Source organism: Paramisgurnus dabryanus, chromosome 4 (assembly GCF_030506205.2).
Source record: "Paramisgurnus dabryanus chromosome 4, PD_genome_1.1, whole genome shotgun sequence".
Taxonomy (NCBI): Eukaryota; Metazoa; Chordata; class Actinopteri; order Cypriniformes; family Cobitidae; genus Paramisgurnus; species Paramisgurnus dabryanus.
In genome coordinates this window covers 1,347,724-1,366,546 of record NC_133340.1, presented here as the reverse complement: position 1 = coordinate 1,366,546, position 18,823 = coordinate 1,347,724, and the positions used below count along the sequence as shown (strand labels likewise).

General features: G+C 37.6%; 1 protein-coding gene across 1 annotated transcript; it reads right to left on the bottom strand.

Annotated features, from left to right (window-relative positions):
• Window positions 1-16,680: 16,680 nt before the first annotated feature.
• On the bottom strand, window positions 16,681-18,588 carry LOC135786153 (transcription factor Sox-1b-like). The gene has a single exon (XM_065295846.1). The coding sequence runs from the start codon at window positions 18,205-18,207 to the stop codon at window positions 17,188-17,190; it is 1,020 nt and encodes a 339-aa protein (XP_065151918.1). The 5' UTR covers window positions 18,208-18,588; the 3' UTR covers window positions 16,681-17,187.
• Window positions 18,589-18,823: the final 235 nt, after the last annotated feature.

Genomic DNA, 18,823 nt, shown 5'->3' with positions numbered 1-18,823 from the left:
ATGCTGTGTCATTGTTGTCAGATCCAATATAAGTGGTGCTTTTAATCACAGTCTCTCTGCAAATCCAGCATCGACTTCTTTGCAAATAAATCCGTGTAACCAAAGTTAACAAACACTCCCCACACGAGCTGGAACTTCTTAAAAAGCAAACTTTTTCCAGGCATTTAATGTTATGTTCCAAGCCTCCGAATTAAAGTATTTAGCTTCTGTGTTGTTCCCACGCGGTTCTTCCACAACCGAAAATGCGTTTCCAGTCTATCATAACAGATCACCGCGTCAAAATAAAAGTCTCTCAGAAAAAAAATGTATTTAAAAGTCATTTTGGTTACATTTGTCAATCTTTAAAGACATATTTACTTGTTGAGACACACGTGTGTCACGCGAAGCTGTGGGCGGGACTTCAAAAGTGGTCCTTGTATTTGGCTATGGGGCGGTGCTTCAATTCTACTTTGACGTCATAGATTTCCGAATTCCACACTGGCTTGTTTTACTGGCTTGGTGCCAAAAACAGTTATATTTCAGTAGCACGGACGTTTTCAGTTCTGAAACTTGCAGGATGTTCATTTAAGTATGATGACCTCTTATATAACAAATTATCAAGTTAAAATTGAGTATTTGATTCACCGCTCCTTTAATATATCAGCCTATAATAGATGAATATCCACACATTCATCCATCCATGATCCTTCATCTAACCATTCTTGTATTATGCAGCAATGCATATAAATATATTATATATATAAAATATATATGTATATAATAAAAAGGCATTGCTTTCTAATGTGGATTTCCACAAATAATTTAATGAAAGCTTTGAAAAAGGTATGTAGTAGAGGACAGATAAGCACAAGAGAAGCACAATTTTTGGTTTTTAAAGAGGACACCTCCTGATGTTTCTTCCCCACTCAGAACTGAGTACCCTGGGTCGCTGCACCCTGCATATCAGTGCCCTCCCTGCATATTCCTGTTCATCTGACATTAGGCCCGACTTAGTCCCAAAAGCAGCCAGCACCCCGCGGAGTACACTCCATTACATTCTGCCTACACACTTTGTCTGTCATACTAAAAGCCAAACCTGGGGAGCAAGGAGAGGTTAAAAGGTACAAAATGAGCCCCGGACGAATAGAGCAGGAGGTTTCCGAGGCTGATTGCTCTGATCTGATTGGGCGTGTGGTTGAATTGAAGTATCTCACATCTCTGAATGTATACGGTCGGATGTTGCTCTAGTCTATGGGGTTTAGGCCATTGTCTTTGCTTTGAATCTAAGTCATTATAAGTCTATTCAGTTAGTTCCTATTGTTATAAAGATAATTGGCTTCCCTACCATGAACTTGACTACTTAAACTATAAGTGCATCAGTGTCTAAATTCTTGCCTTTTCCTGTGAAATATCAATGTAGGAAGATCTGAAGTCATGCTTTCTCATAAGACTAATGGACGTTTACATGTAATAAAGGAAGTTTAATCTAACATTTAATACTGACAGGTCTTCAAAAATGATTATGTGTGTCTAATGTATAGTGATGATTATTTGTGTGACCATTGGGTTCATTTTCTCATGAAAGGTCTTTTCAATTTTTATTTAAAGATGAGAACAATGTATTGATAGAGCTTTATCAGCAATAAAATTTCCTCATTTTAGCGTTATAGTACCAGCTACAAGTTTCAGGTCACTTTACTGAACTCAAAAACCTTTTGATCTGAAGGCGTATGTCTGAATCTTTAAAATTAGTTATGTGGAGAATAACATAATTGTGCCAACTTAATAATTTCATTTTCATTCATTACAAATAAAACTTAAAAAAAGACATTACAGTATGAAGATGAAGAAGCTGTCTGAAAAATGTTCATTTTTAAACATTTTAGGCAAAGGGTGTGTACTTTAAGGAGGCAACAGTAGTTGTGATTTAATTTATCTTGTGACAAAAACAAAGCAATGCACATAGATATTTAAAAAGATGCAAACGCCATATTTTTTTCAAATCAGTAAAATTTTATTTATGTAGCACTTTTCGCAATTGCTCATCGTTCTAAAGCAACTTCACATGAAGTAGAACCAACGAAAACAGATAAAAGCAAAGAACAACAACCTACAAAACCGGTGGGTTTCTCCAGGTTCTAAGGAAATGTAAAGCTGGGTATAAAGCATGTATAACAAGAAGAGAATAGGGCCTAGAACTTATCCATGTGGCATGCCATATTTAACCTGAGAGTAACAAGACTTTTCCTCATTTACATAAACAAAGTGATATCAGTCAGTTAGAAGGACATAAACCAGGCTAATGGCTGACCACTAATACCGACATAATTTTCTAGTCTAACTATTTATATGTCTAACTATAGTTTTATGATCTATTGTGTCAAAGGCTGCACTAAGGTCCAGTAATATGAGAAGCGAGATTGCACCACAAACAGATGCTAAAATGAGGTCATTTGTAACTCTAAGCGACACAATGTGCGCAGTTGGCTAGCCACGACATTTGCAATATTTTAGTAAATAAACATTAACACGTCTTTATCTTTACAGATTAAATCTAAAATAACAGCCTATAATGAAAAGCATTCTGGGAACAAAAATCTGAACAAAATTCTGGTTATCAAAATGCTTTGCATGATGCTGTTATTTTATAGTTTTATTCGGTAAAGACAAAGACTTAATGTTTAATGCTAATATTTAATATTTATTTAACTTTGAACAAACTGCTGCCGGTAAAATCAATTTAAATCTACAGTAAGTTACTGGCAAACAGCTGCATAATTACAGCATTTAAAAAAAATGTAGTTTCAACTATAGGCTTGAGCTAGAAGATTTGAGTTTTTTCTAAGAGTGTAAAGTTTTACATTGCTATGCCATTACTGTAAGGTATAAAGGACCAGATCTACTAAATGGGGCAAATTAGCATGAAAGCGCAATTCCAATAAAGCGAATATGGGAGTTGTCATATTTGCGGTTATTTACGAAAAAGCGCAAATTAAATAACAAAAGCTCAACAGCTGATTTCCATAATGACCAATGCAATGCTCAAATTACTTCAGGGACACAATAAGGACAAAAAATTAACTTATAACAAAAAGTTTTGAAATGTATTGTGTGACTTCTCCTAGTGACTCCTATTTTATTTAGGCTATCAGCAAATAAAAAATAACATGCTTGGCTTTTATAGCAATAGTTGCAGCCATTTCAAGTGCAAAGTAATTAAAGACATGCTTTTTTGGCATTAAATAATGGCACAAATACTAGTAATAAAACACGCGCAAACATTAGTAAATTGCATTGCGTGAATCATTTAAATAATCTCCCATAAATTTTGCGTCTGAAAGGTAAACTCCTAGAAATGTATATGCAAAAATAACTAGACCACACCTTTTCAGCATTAATTATCCACTGCGTGTCTTTACTAAATCCCGATAATGTTATTTAGCGACAAAATCATGGCAAGCTGTTAGTAAATCTGGCCCTAAATGATTTACTGCTAACTCATCAAAACAGACCCAACTTCAAGTTTGATATTCTAGTTTATAAAAATAGATTGGTGATGCTAATAAACAACAACATACACATTTACATTACTACACATAGTTTCCTCTAACTCATGTAGAATGTCACCTGATGAGTTGTTTTGGTCACAGTGAGGTCGGGATAAGTTGCTGAAGAGGCTTGTATGAAGGACATAAATGTGACCATCTCACAAACACTGCTTCTTTGTCAAAGGCAGACAAACTTCCAGAATCCTCTTCAGTGCTGAGATGCCAAAACACAACTGAGAGAAAGAGAGAGAGACTTTGGTATCTTGTCACATCAAAAAACATTGACATATGTGACCCTGTTTGTGCAATCCAAGTCTTATAATAAGAAATTATGAGATTAGGATAGTTTTATTTTACATTGATTTCAATCTTTGACATGGCCTTACGTCAATATTAAAGATATCAAGGTATATTTTCACATAATGTTCTTTACATTTTGTAGGATGATTTTATAAGTAAAGTAAAAAAAATGACTTGAGCTCGGTCTTCACAGACTGGTCACAAATATATTGTTAAAATGTCTTATCAAAGCAAGATATTTAAGCGCAAGTCTCCGTAATCCTATGTTTAATCTCATTTCTAACCTGTGTCTGGTTGCATAAACTGTTTAGACTAATCTTATGAGTTAGCCATTATTTCTTTTCTTTTTTTTAAGACTGATTGGCCCTAACTAACTGCTTGTTGGTCAGACTAGTTCTTAAGACTTCATTCAAGAATTCATTTAATTTGTGATCTTATTTCATGCGGGTAGTCACATGCTCAATGAAAAAGAGATATAAACAAATTAGCATTTAGAAAACAGACTTGAGGCTGGTTTAGATGCATTAAGAAAATTTGGTGAAGTTTATTTTGATGTAAACTCCCATCATACAGTAGCTGACCAGTGAAATGCAGTCTATAAAAGTCTTTCAAATTTATATAAAGATTTAACATTTCAATATGAATAGGGCAGAGAGGGAGGGGAATTATGAAATAGCCATACAAAACAATAGTTAATGGTTCAGAAAACTTTCACAATCTAAAACACATGATGATTCCCGAGAACGTAGCGCAGCCTCACGCGGAGTTCAATTAGTCAACCAATTAGCGCCGGTCCAAGCTCGACGGGTGAACGCCGCCATGTGACCGACAGATCTCGCCCAGCAGTCCTTACAGCCATAGCCTCTATAGCCAGGTTGATTTCTGTGGCTTTGGTGGGCAGTCAGGATGTTAATTATCGCGGTCTGGAGTCAGCGGCTTAAAGTGGCGACCGCAGGTCAGATTCGAGACGCACGCAGCGTAGAGGTATGGCGCGACTGGTATCTGCGTCATTTATAACGTGCCACCAATCTGGACTCTCTAGCACACAGGTGTGAGTCCACCGCGACGAGAGCTTGAAGAACAAAAGCGTGTGTCAAAAAGTGCATTTAACATTCTTGTCACATAGGCTACTTCTTTTTAAAACGGATTAGGCGTGACCCTTTTATAAAATCAGCAACTTGCATCATTTTTGGAAGCTAATGAAATCCTTACGTGAACCTTTATGAAAACATATGCATTGTGTTGACCCCAAAAAGAAACATATAAGAAGAGATTACATATTTTGCATAAAAAATGAGGTGGCCTATTGTTAGGGGGTTTTGTTCATTTTATCGAAATTTTGTACCACGGGTCTGTTGAATGCTGTATTCTGATTGGCTGAGAAATGTTCCGTGGGCATGCATTAATTCTGTCTGTGGTAACCGTGGTATAAGAGGAATAATTGACTCCGGTCCTCGCGTCGTGACGCATTGCACCTTGGGTGTGCATTATTTTCTTATAATTCAATGGCCCGTCGTCAATTATTCCTTACTAAACACATTCCCCTCACCCCTAAACGTGTTTATTACACAGCTCATTGGAATGCTTGATTCTGATTGGCCAGTCTCCACATTTGCAGGTTTGTTATTAAAATATAACAACCGCTCAAAACTAATAACACACTGTAACCCAGATAGTGCGAAAATTTTTGAATTCAATATAAATATGTCTTTTGATAACATATATGACATTATATTTACAAATGGTTAAACCAAAAGCATTTCATTTGAAAAATAAAGTTTTTTTCTCTTGGAAAGTCTGCATTCGTTAAAAATAAGCAAATAAAATATTTCAAATAAATATTTAATATTCCTTACCATAACTCATTCCCCGCCAGCTTTTTTTGGAAAGTTTCCTGCCAGAATTTTTTGATTTTCACAAGTTTCACAAAATGCCTTCCAGGAAAATTTTCTTCTAAAAATATATAAACATACAAATATATCAAATGAAAGAACAGACCATTTGCTTTCAAACAAACAATAAACAAACAAAATGGGGAAAAAAAATTCTATCTTTATTTTTTTTCTCTGTTTATAAACTCTTAAATAGTTTTTTTCCCTTCAAAAATATTTTGCTGAAATAATTGAATTTTTGTGAAGAAATTTTGTTAGAGATCAGATTCAGAATGAAATCATACCAACGTTATCGCACGAGAATTCGAACATATTTTACGAGTTCGCTAATTCGTATTTATTCATACGACCACATTCAACCACATTCATAAGTTTTGGTACGATTTGCTTTGACCCCTGTGACGTTGGGGTTAGGGGTTTGGTTGTTGTTTTTTTCATGAAAATTGTACGTTTTTGCACGATTAAATTCGTATGAATAGCCAACTCTTAAAATATGTATGAATTCTCTTGAGATAAGGCTGAACATACACGGAGTGTAAAATTAATAAATAATATTTTGCTTCAGTTTTTTTTTATAAATTGGGTAAGAGCGCCATCTAGTAGATAATTGCGGTATTACAGATTACCATAAAAACTCATCAGGAACACGTTTTTTCATGCAAATGTTTTCTCTTAATTGACGAGATAACTCGTCAGTGGCAGGTAATGAGTTAATTATGAGGTAAATAGCCGTATAATAAGCGCAAGAATGTACAGGCAGCAGGTTGTTATCGCAAAATAAGCCCCTTTAGTGTGATATAAGACCCTCCACTTTGCCTCAGGTCCTGATCACACATATCAGCCTATACATTGTCCCTTACATATTTTATATACTGTAGTCTATATCGACCCTTATGAAAATTAACCATAGTTTTACTACAGTTAAAAAAATAGTAATAGTAATAGTAACTGTAATAAAAACATGATTACCACAAAAAAACATGGTTACTACACTTTTACCACAAAAAAAAACATGGTTAATTTTTGTAAGGGGATTATATAATGTGACCCAGTATGTGAAAACCCAGTTAAAGTCATTTTTGTGATATACCATTTCATCCTACATAATGTAAAGAACATTCTGTGAAAATATAATATTGACTGAGTAATGTCATGTCAAAAAGTGAAATTAAAGGGATACTCCACTTTTTTGAAAGTATGTTCATTTTACAGCTCCCCTAGAGTGAATCATTTGATTTTTACCAGTTTGAAATCCATTCAGCTGATCTCCGGTTCTAGTGGTACCACTTTTAGCATAGCTTAGCAGAATCTGATTAGACCATTTGTATTGCGCACTGCCCGAAAGTAGTCCCCTTAGTAACTTTCAATGGCAGGTGACTATTTTCGGGCACTGCGTAATATTGCGCCTGCTGCAGCCATGTAAAGGCAGCAAAGTCCTTGATTATTACGCCAGAATTTTCCGTCGATCTTAGTACTTGATGTAACTACAGAAGAGTCAAGTTTTAAATAGGAAAAATATTAAAAACCTTTGGTTATTTTTAGCGCGATGCTAATGGTCTAATCAGATTCAATGGATTATGCTAAATTATGCTAAAAGACCCGGAGATCAGCTGAATGGATTCCAAAACGATAAAAATCAAATGTTTAACTCTAGGAGAGCTGGAAAATGAGCATATTTTCAAAAAAGTGGAGTGTCCCTTTAAGGTAAAAACAATGATTGAAGTCAAACTTTGATGCAGCTCATCTCATTATTAGATTATGAGACATTTCAGCAGCAACAACATAAACAAACGGCTTTTGTGGACTAAACGCAACTTCCGGTAAACTTCCAGATAAAATTCAATAACAACAGGGTCCTTTTACAAAAGTTTGTTTAAACAGGCGAAATAAATGACAAGTAAATTACCTTCGTCCATATAATGCATATCAACTATTACACTGAGCTAATGTTAATGTGTAAAATTAATCTAAACAGGTTCCTGAATTCATGCCTGGCAAATCTCTCCGCACAGTTGTGATCCATGCTTATTGTCTTAATTCCCTTTGTCTTAAGCAAACCAAGACATATTATTTTCGCATTTTGTTTCAAAATTTTGTTTTATTTTCGTACAAATGTATTTGTTTTAAAAAATCAGTTTAGCCACTAGTCAGACTCATAAATAAATACAGACCAGAAGTTCACTTTGGCGTGTAAGATAATGGCTACAGTAAGTAGCACACTTACAAGGAACCAGTAATATATAATTTTACTTTTGCAGTGTTTCAATTGAAGTCAATACCACAAATGCCATCACTATCAATATTTAAATTATTTTCCTTCACATAAAGTTTTCTCACAGCACAGCAAAGGGAACTAATTGTGTGTGTGTGCAATACTTCCAGTGTGCTCTACTTTTCCCCAACATTGCAGCTGACTCAATGGGAAAACAAAGGTCAGAACTTTTAGGAAATGTCACTCATTTCATTTCTTGCCACTTAGTGGTCTATTTGGCAGGAGGGGGCTTGGCCTGTTCCCGGTCACCGGGGGCAACAGAATAATGAATCACCACGGCAGCAAGGCTCTGCTCTGCCTGAAAGCATGAAGGCAGCCGGAGTAGCGCGGCGGGACGCTATTGTGGCTCGGCTCGCACTATAGGCAAACCAAGCAGGCAGGAGGTCTGGAAATAGTTACAGTCAAATAGAGGCATACCGATCAAGAATACAAGAGGTCTGCTATCGCCACGGGCTAGAAAACGGTTTTCGTTTTCTTTCTCCATGCCTCTCTTTCTTTCTCTGCTTTTTAACTCCCTGATCAGATAAAGCATGCTGTAACAACACATAGTCTCTGGCAAATGACAGAATCGTACTGTAATCGGTTATTTTAGCGACTGAAGCTCGTCATTATCTGAGGCCTAGTGACTGCCATGTGCAACTTTGTTTTCATAGTAGAGGTGTGGCAGACAAAACTGAACCCGAGACGTGACAATGATAGTGAGGGGTAGAGAGCTCTGTGCTCTTTTTGCCCCAGGTGAGGGCAGACTGATCATATGATTGTTTCTCAAGGGGTAAACAGTGTCTGAAATAGAGCCACGGCAATTACCTGAGTTTCAGGTAAGCAAGGCAGAGTTGAATAAAGGGCGCAGTCTGCGCTCCTCCACCTCACCTCGGACTCCATTACCTGTTCTCTTTCAAACAGCATAATAAGCCCAGGGTAACCCTAACCAGACCTCAGCAGGAAAATCTGGTTGTCTGTCAAGTTCATTGTGTCAAGCGGCACAGATATGGCTCCGCTGCTCTGAAACAAGACCCCTGGTTTGGAGTTTAAAGAATCAAAGAGGTTCCAGATTGAGACTCGACCGCAGATTATATGGGATAAACTGTCTTGTGTGTGTGTGTGACCTGGGTGTAATCGCTGAACATCCATTTAAAGCTTTACGATAACAATATGAAGAAAATAATATACAGAATTCAAAACACCTCTGTGTTTTATAAATTGCAAACACTGCAGATTCTTCACGCGTTGTTTACACACTGTAAATAAAATCCGTAGAAATTACAATGTTATTGCAGCTGGGTTGCCGGTAATTTACCGTAGATTTACATTTATGTAATTTACTGGCAAGAATTTGTTCAAAGTTCAGTCAATTTTAAATATTTACAAGTATTTGTCTTTACAGAATAAAACTATACAATAACAGCCTCACGCAAAGCATTCTGGGAACCAGAAGTCATCATCAACCTTTTTCTGTTTTTTGCTTCAGATTTTGTTTCCCAGAATGTTTTGCTTGATGCTGTTTTTTTAGTTTTACTCTATAAAGACAAAGACTTGTAAATGTTTAATGTTCATTTAACTTTGAACAAAATTTTGCCAGTTAAAAACATACATTTAAAACTACGGTAAATTACCGGCAACCCAGCTGCAATTTCTACGGAATTTTTTTACAGTGCAGGTTCACCAAAACACAGCAAAGAATGGCTTTAAACTTTACAAAAAAGTCAAATAAAAGTCAAACAGACAAAAGAAAACAACAAAGATAGAGTTTAAAGCGTGTGTTGATAGAGATGTTCAATGTGAGGTGCATTGAGGATGGACCTTGGCATCAGAGATGGTTCCTTTTTATACTTATTATTTATTTTCATCCTTCTCCTTTATACCAAAATTGCAAGCTTTCCTCATTTGCTTTATTTCTACTTAACCCCCTACCAAACCATATCATTAATGCTTACAATTTAGACACATCTGATAACTAAAATCTAGCTGATGAGGAATAACTACAATGAAACCATTTAAGAGAAAATGGTGACATTTCACATTTTAAAACTGCTGTTTCAATTATTTCTAGAATCAAGCATTTTCTTTTAGACTCATCCAAACAAATTCAGAAAGTCTTTAGCAGAATCTGCATTTAATTTCTTAATAAATATATGCTATTATTCTAAAACATTTAACATTGTTAACAGCCAATAGCCTCTTTCACACAGTAATACTGGTAAATTACCATGAATTTACCAGAATGAATTTACCAGTAAATTCAAAAATGTGCTGTTCACACACGCAGTGACATTCCGTCTTTTTACCAGTAAGACATCATTCACACATCAGTATCAAAATACCGGTAAATTCGTTGAGAAAGCGGAAGTAGGCCTACCTGTGGGACGCGGCGAGCTCAGTGTTGTATTTGTAAACAATCCACGTCGTTCATATCCACGGTCCGTATTTTGTTGTTTTCACGTCTGTGGTAAACAGAAGTTGCTCATGACCAAACAACATTGCCTGAGGCGACGTCAAACCGATGGCGTTTTAAACAACAGTACTTTTTGCACATTATGCTTCACATAGGGCATGCTAAGGACGTCGGCAATTCGGCAAGTAGGTAGTAAGATGTTTTAAACAACTTTGTTGAAGAAATGTGGACGTAAACTTCAGGTGTGCTCGACTTTCAAGCACCGCATGTGTGGAAACGTCCGTAAACAGTCTGGGCGTAAACGCGTCATCTGTTTTAAAACATTATGATTGGCCCGAAGCTGTCAGTGCGGTCTGACGTCGTCCGTTCTAAATGCCGGTAATCCTATATTTTTCGTTCACACATAGCGCTTACCGGTAAATTACTGCTAATCTTACAACCTGTCTTACTGGTAAATTGGGAGCACTGATTTACCGGAAAGGTTCTGTTCACACATATTCTGTTAACTGCAATTTACCAGTAAATTACCAGTAAAGACTGTATTTGTGAAAGGGACTAATATCTTTAAACTATTAGGTTGTTAGTTTCAATTAATTTCGTATTGCACAGTATCACAGTAGTTGTATGTTCAGTTGGAAAAATCATGCATGGTGAATGAAATGCATAAGGATTAGATGCTGGAGAAACATTGGACACCTATACCCACAGGGCTGCATGCCCATTTGAGACAGTAGTGTAGGTAAGACAGGACAAAATGGTGCTCATATGTAACTACTCGAGAGGAATGACTTCATCCTCTCATTATGATAAACTGCCCCACGCCTTGGAAACATAATGTTACGGCTGTTTTTATGTACCCTGACCCACTGGCACCTCAAGGGAGACATCACTGAATTACGAAGTAGGCATCACAAATGGGGCTAATTTATAACCTTTTATTTTTTGGCAGCTTCGACCAAATCCAAAAGTCAATGGAGAGGTGAGGTTTTACCCACTGGCCAACCGCAAATTGCAGTCAACTGAAAATGGTAGAGGGGTAAAAGAGGGAGCGAGAGCCATTATACTGTAGCAGTATTTTGCGTACCTGTTCAACTTCAGCCAGACATGTTCCCTGTCTGTCCATTTCTGGAAAAACTAAGTTGTCAGCACTACAGAATGCTAAAATCAGGGAGAAACAGACCTTGCTAACAAAAGACATTTGCTGATTTTTCTTGATTTTTTGTTTTTTTTCATTTTTGCCAAAGTTAATCATTTCTTGTTGAGATTACTTTAAAAAAATCAAGTTAAAAATGTAAACAATTTATTTGATTCATTCAACAAAAAAGTGAGTCTTGACAGCTTTACTTAAAAATTATTTGTTTAGCCAACATAACATTGTTGTGTTAAATTAACAGATGAATAACAGACTGGCAACTTATTGGCTGAGGATGTTGCCATGTACAGTATTATGTACTGTATTATGGGTTATTTTTGTTCTGGCACCATTAGATAGGTATGAAAGTAATAAGTGGCCAAGTACAAGTCAGTGAACTTCTGGTTCTGATATATTTTTAGAACACAATCAATCAATTAATCAACCAACCAAACAATCAAGCATACAAATACCAAACAAACAACCAACCAAACTAACTAACTAACAAACAAATGGTTTGAAATGTAACATAGGGCTATATGATTGTATCGAGTAGTTTAAACAAAATGTGTGCAACCCGTTGACACATTTTCCCCAACATTTCATTTTTGAAGTGTATGAACTAACTATCAACATTTAGCAAACTTCTTTTTTTTAAATCATTGTTTGAGCAGGAATTTAAAATAAATTGGTTCTGATTTGCATGAATGTTAAAGGAACTCTACATGTTTCAAACTGATGATTTCAGCACCTGGACAGCTCCACATCCATGGTTAATGACATCATGTGGTTATTCTCTATAATAAAGTAAGATTTGTTCCTGGTAGACCGAAAGTTAGAACACAACATATAAAAAAATCCTTTTTCTCTTTGGGATAACAGTTTCGGATCCTATTAGGATTCTGCTGACGAAGGCAAACTAGTGTCCCGGGAAACTGCAGCGATGCAGCTGCACAGGAAAACTATGAGATCTAGGGAACAATCGAGAGCACTGTTCGCCATCTTCTCGCCTTCTCCGGGCCATTTGCATAGTTGGTTTTGGTTGACTGGGTGCCACAGACCGTCCGGGAGAGACCTCTTTTGTCTGTTAATCAGCGAGTGACAGTGGGGTGACAGCCTTCAGGTGACAAATCTCCTTTTGAGAGATCAAAAGATCACTGTATATGTAACTCCTTTAAATTAATGTTAAATCTCTTATGAAAATATTTTGAAATTATTTAGTATATAGAAGATTGTATTCTTTTATAACGGGACAGGACAAAGTGAATATGCCTGATTTGGCTGCCTTTTTGACTTTGAGGCCCTCCCATTGCCCACAACAATATTTGAAGCCCCCCAATCACAATTTCTACAGAATAAAATATTCTAGAGCTGGGCATATATATATATTCAAAAATAACCAAACACAGTTGTTTTAGCATATTTTAATTGTTGTCATTTCAAGTCCCTCTTGAAAGTTTGCTGAGGGCCCATAGTGGCCCCAAGACACTGGTTTATAGAATAAGGACAAAATATGCTGCTGTCACTTGGGCTGTACCCTTTCAAAAAGTACACTTTTGTACCTAAAGAGTTTATAAAAGTACCTCACAGGCCAAAGCAGTCTGCTACTTTGAGTAGCACCACCTGCAAAATAACGTAAAACAAAACTTTTGGTGCAGCAGTTTTAACTGTTTATTGTTCTTTTTTGTTGGATCACTGCAGGTGGTTTAAGTCTATTTTTTTTTTCAAATTGATCATTCAAATGTTATTCAAATCTCATGGCAATTCGTCTAAGTATTTTATGAGGTGGCTAATTCGTATTATTCGTACGATGGGGTTTATGATCTCAAAGATGTGTGAAGCTTCGTAATGTTCACAACTTTCAGCAACATCCATGCACGTTCCAGTGAGGAGATTCCCCTCTCCCGTGCACCTGCATCGCCTCTCATTGCCTTCAGGAATTCGCTGATGCTTGTAATCAGCTTTGTAAGGCCAATGAGTGCACGGATGAGCGACACTTCCCAACGGCACAGTGGTTAGTCGCGCAGGCCCGCTGAATGACAGTCAGCGTGGGGCGCCGTTCCAAAGCCGCCACGCTGCCAAATTCCAACAGAGTCTCTCACAATCGCTTCGCAGCAGGACCCACGCACAGGCGGACACTGCTAACAGGACAAAGTAAGAGGGTCTGTGAGAGACAAGTCTCTCAAACTCCTATGGTCCTGTTTGTCCAACCGATTTACTGTACTACAGATTAACCCCATTAAGTAGCTAGATAAAATAATGCAGATTTGGTTGTGGTTATTTAAATGTGGGAATAGAGTTCAATTTACATTTAGACGTTTCATTCCAAGGAAAATATCAAAGTAAATTGTTTTCTCAGAATGGATCCCATGACCTATGCATGCGCTGCTTTGCGCATTACTTTGTTGAGCTACAGTTCTTTCCCTAAGAGAAAAGTTGTCATTTAAAATATATGTGCATATGTTAGAACGGTTTATTCGGTAAATATTTAACCACGTCTTGATGCTAAAACCACTATAGCACAAAACGTCGCGCGCCTCTTGGAGTGTTTGTGGATTAGGGGAAAAGACCGCTAGATTGTTAAACGCGTCAACGTGTAATTGCACGATAAGGGCTGCACTAGAAATTTATTGGCCCGGTTGCTGTTTCTATTCCCCCCTAATCTGCCGCCGCACAGTCGTTCTCTGCAATCTGTCTCCGTAATCTTCCGTGGCAGAACGGTAACCAGCTTTTTCTGAGGAGGCAAGAAAATATGCAGGGGTATGATAAATCCGATGCTAATTAGGAACATTTAGGACAGCGAGCGCGAAGGATCGGCGTTTTACAAATGACAAAATACAAGCCAGTTTCGACAATTTTACTGGGCTAAAACTCGCACGGAGTCTCTGGCTATTGTAGATTTAACGGTGAGATGTTGCAGTTAGTGTTTTTCTAATATAAAAGAAGTTGTGAAGGTGAATAGGGTGAGATTCCCAGTCTGTTGGACGCGTGCCCGTGTTGGGTCGTGCTCTTTGTGTGCCTGAATACAAATCCATGTTGCCAAGAACAGTTATGTTGTCTACCGACGAGAATCCATAATATTTTAGTGATCTTATAAATGGGGGGATATGTGTAGAAAAAATGTATGGCTTTTTAAATAACCAGGTTAAAAAAAATCATATTTGACACCTATTTGTATAGAAATTATCACAAGTATGCACACACAAAATATATTTTTTTGGTAAAGACATGCTTTAATAGTTATGGTTGCGATTTTTTCGTCAGTAAAAAAATCGTAAATTATATGTAGACTAAGTAGCCTCTTCGTTTAATTTGTCCAAGCTAGGATGTTTGAAGTACATTTTCCAACGTATATTCTCACGGTCAACCTAATTTTTCCTAAAAAAAAAGAAAAAAAAAGAAGTAGACCTCCCTGAATTCTGCCACTTGTTGCTGGAAAGCTCCTGCATCACGTCACTCTTCCGGTGTGTGTCATTGTAATAAGAATGTGACTCGTTGCTGACCCGGGGGTTCAATTTTTAGGGCTGTTTAATCCTCTGTCTCCCTGACACAAAGCACTCTCTGCCACGCACTCTGCATTCATCTTAATCCCACTGACACCCCACGGAGGGTACGAGCAACATTTGCTTGACGGCCCATCGGTGATTCAATTATAAGAAAATTCGTATTTTTTTATGTTGTCAGTTTTAGTGAAAGAAAATAAGCCAGGGGGAAAAAGAATTAGTATTGTGCTTAAAAGTGCATATCAAAAAGTATTGGAAATAAACAGTAAAAAAATATTCAATTGAGAGGTTTTAAAACGTAATTATTCCACATCCGGAAAATATAATCATGAGTGGCTCGCGGGCTACCCAGACGGGTTTAATTGAAGTGGAGGGGATTTAAAGCATATGTCTGAACAAATCGGGGCTCACTGGGAAAAAACACGGGGCTGATCCATTCAACAACGCATAATGTGGTTTGCTCTCCATTTGCTATTCTTCGTTTTTCATTGGACACTCTTTATTTTAAGAGGTCTTGAACTTTAACCTCCCGTCCTATGCGACACAGTAACATCGATAAAAAGCTTTAGGACGTTACAAAATGTTTCCCTACCGCAGAGTAGTTTTTAACATTTTACCTAAAACTGACAAACAGTCACATTGGACTTTTTTATAATTTCACTATGCTGTCAGATTTATTTGTGTAGTTTTGATATTTATTATTGCAGTTTTCATAATATAATGAATTAAGTTTAAAGGCGTAAAGTATAATTGGTCACTGTTATTCATATAGTCGTGTATATCAGAAACACTACACCTGTGCGTTTAAAGCATTTAAGCCGGCTACTGCTGCTTATAATTATTCAGTGTCATGTCAGGTGATACAATCTATAGAACAGCACAGCTGATCACGCTTAACAAAAACAGTGACAAAACAAATCATTATTATTCAGCAATCTGAAGTGGTTTCATTGTACACATACAACCTGAGCTTCAGCCCTAATAAGATATTAAGAGGATGGTTATCTGCAGGACAGAGGTGTCTAAAACAACTTGAAATGTCTGGTCATTCAATCAAACAGATAAAGACTAAACAGAATTTATATTACCGGTGTGTTAGCTTGAAATATGTTATTATTATTGTTATAATTATTATTATAATTATTAAATTATTACAGCAATGCCGTTCATTTGCTGATAAAATCTAATTTAAGTATACAATTATAATTAAACAAATTCTTCGTAAATTCATCAGAATAATGACACTACAAAATATTATATTATAAATAATAATCAAAAAAATTAAACGTTGGTATTTAAACAATATTTTTTGTAAACTGATTTTTGGTATACTTTTTAAATCTTTGTAGATACTGAAGTAGCCTGATACCCAAATGCTTTTATTTGTCCGTCATTATATTAAAAGAATATGAACACAAAATAATATGTTTATCTGCATTCAGAATATGTCGTATGATTAGATTTCATTTAGTCTAAAAGTTACTTTGAGAGGTCAGGAGAGACCACGTGCAACTAAATAAGAAATGTTTCATAGCTTAAAAACAAAAATATACGTCATCACATTTAAATAATAACTTTGCTTATTTGAGGTCCAACAAGCAAAACAAGAAAAAAATATTTTTTCAGAATCAGAGCAAAAGCTGTGAAATTTATTATTCTCACATCAACGCAAAACGTTTCCTTCTTTTCTGGCAAAACCAAATTATATTTACAGATGTGTATCGATTTTTCTGGAATATTTTCACAATGTACAAGAAAAAAATACAACAAACAAATATCAAATACAGCAACTCACGTGTTGACAAATCAAAGTGGGATAGAGAAACCCTTAAGAAAACTTTTAAAACAATGTCACTTGATTATATTTTACACCGTAGCACTCACTCTCTTTCCAGTTTTAAACAAAAGGACCATCTTTCACACCAAATAAATCAGAATGAATCCCTCGCATTTAGCAAACGTGTAAACCTCACCAAAGTAGTGTTGTTGAAATAAAGACAAATTATTCAGACGACATCCCAACGACAACCTCCTGTCTTACGTTTTATATTTAAATAATATCACCTTCAAAATTTACAAGAACAAACATTCTGTACAAAAAAGGTAGTGATGCTCTAAAAGAGGTAAATATTTGGTTATTCGAGTCTGAACGCGTAGTTTCGCATCTTTTCATATGTGTGTCAGTGGAACGGTTCCGTTTACGCCTGTCGTTGAACTTTGATAGTGCTGTGGCACAGCGTGAAGTCTGCTCTGAACGGACGGGTCACCTGTCTCAGCCGCCGGTAAATACATGCTTATCATCTCCCGCAAATCTCCGGAACAGGGGACTCTAGAGTGAGTTGTAACTGGAGGGCTTACGCTCGGTTCCGATTTCACCAGAGATCCCAGTGTGCCGATGGCCCCTGAAGAAGCCACGCTGGAGTTTTGGTGTTGCGTGTAGGATATTCCCCCATAGCCTGAAGGTGAAGCACTCATGTAACTTTGAGAGTTTGAGATGGGGCTGTACTGGAGAGCGGTCATTTCGTAGCGGTGCATAGGCTGTGGGTTGTGAGGATGGTGGTGATGCCCGTGGTGGTGATGCGCACCGCTGCCTGCGTGCTGACTGTAGGCGAGCTGCGCCTCCTGCATCATTGCAGCGGCAGCCGCGGCCGCAGCCACCTGTCCCGAATAGGTACCGTTGGTCCATCCGTTCATGTGCGCGTAGCTCGCCGCGGTGCCACCATGACCCACTGGACTCTCTAACCTCTGGCCGACACCAGCGGAACCCATTCCCAGACCCATACCGCCTCCGCCCCCAGATCCAGCAAGCAGGCCACCTGCCAATGAATATTTGTCTTTTTTGAGCAGCGTCTTGGTCTTTCTTCTGGGTCTGTACTTGTAATCCGGATGCTCCTTCATATGCATTGCACGTAGTCTTTTTGCCTCGTCGATGAAGGGTCGCTTTTCAGCCTCGGACATTACTTTCCACTCGGCTCCGAGGCGCTTGCTGATCTCCGAGTTGTGCATTTTGGGATTCTCCTGGGCCATCTTTCTGCGCTGACCCCGAGACCAAACCATGAACGCGTTCATGGGTCTCTTTACGCGGTCTTGGTTAACTTTGCTCCCGCCGTTGGGTCCCGTGTGACCCGTGTTTGTGTTAGTTTGGGGTACTGGAGAATGTAAGTCCGTTTCCATCATCATGCTATACATTAACTTGGCTTTCACTTACTCAGCTCATACGCAGAAACATTCACTCAATACACCCTCGGCGTCCCCGTTGCCTGGTTCACGCGCGTAAAACGTCCTTATAAAAAATAGGTCACTTGAATAGAGGTACAATCCAAACAGATGATAACTTTGCAGCTGGTCGTCAGCCTTTTGTCTTATACTAACTTCCTCCTGGGTTGATTTGCACATCCAGTCTTTGAGCTACTTTCAGCGGTGCGCTAGAAAAGTTAGTGGAAGAGCGGCCATATGATGCGCTTTGACATGGAATAAATGAGTGAGAGAGAGCCAATGGCGTTGGAGGATGAGACTGATTTGCATATGGCTCGCGGTCAGGTGACGCGCACGGGCGAGAGCGAGCTCGCCACAGGCTCTGCTGAAGGTTTTTCTCCGGGGTGCGAAAGGTAAACAGTTGGCTTCTAATCGTTGTTGACAAATGTTATTTGGGGGAAATGATCTCCAAATTATTAACCACTAAAGTAGTACATTAGTCAAATTATTGATCTAATATTTATTGAACATTTTCCCTTTTTTGAAACGCTTTAAAGCTCAAACGGCAAACAACGGTTTGTTATTGCGATGTAAAGTCAGTTTTGTAGAC

Coding starts and splice junctions, on each gene's coding strand:
- LOC135786153 (XM_065295846.1), bottom strand. CDS start 18,207: ATGTATAGCATGATGATGGAAACGGACTTACATTCTCCAGTACCCCAA.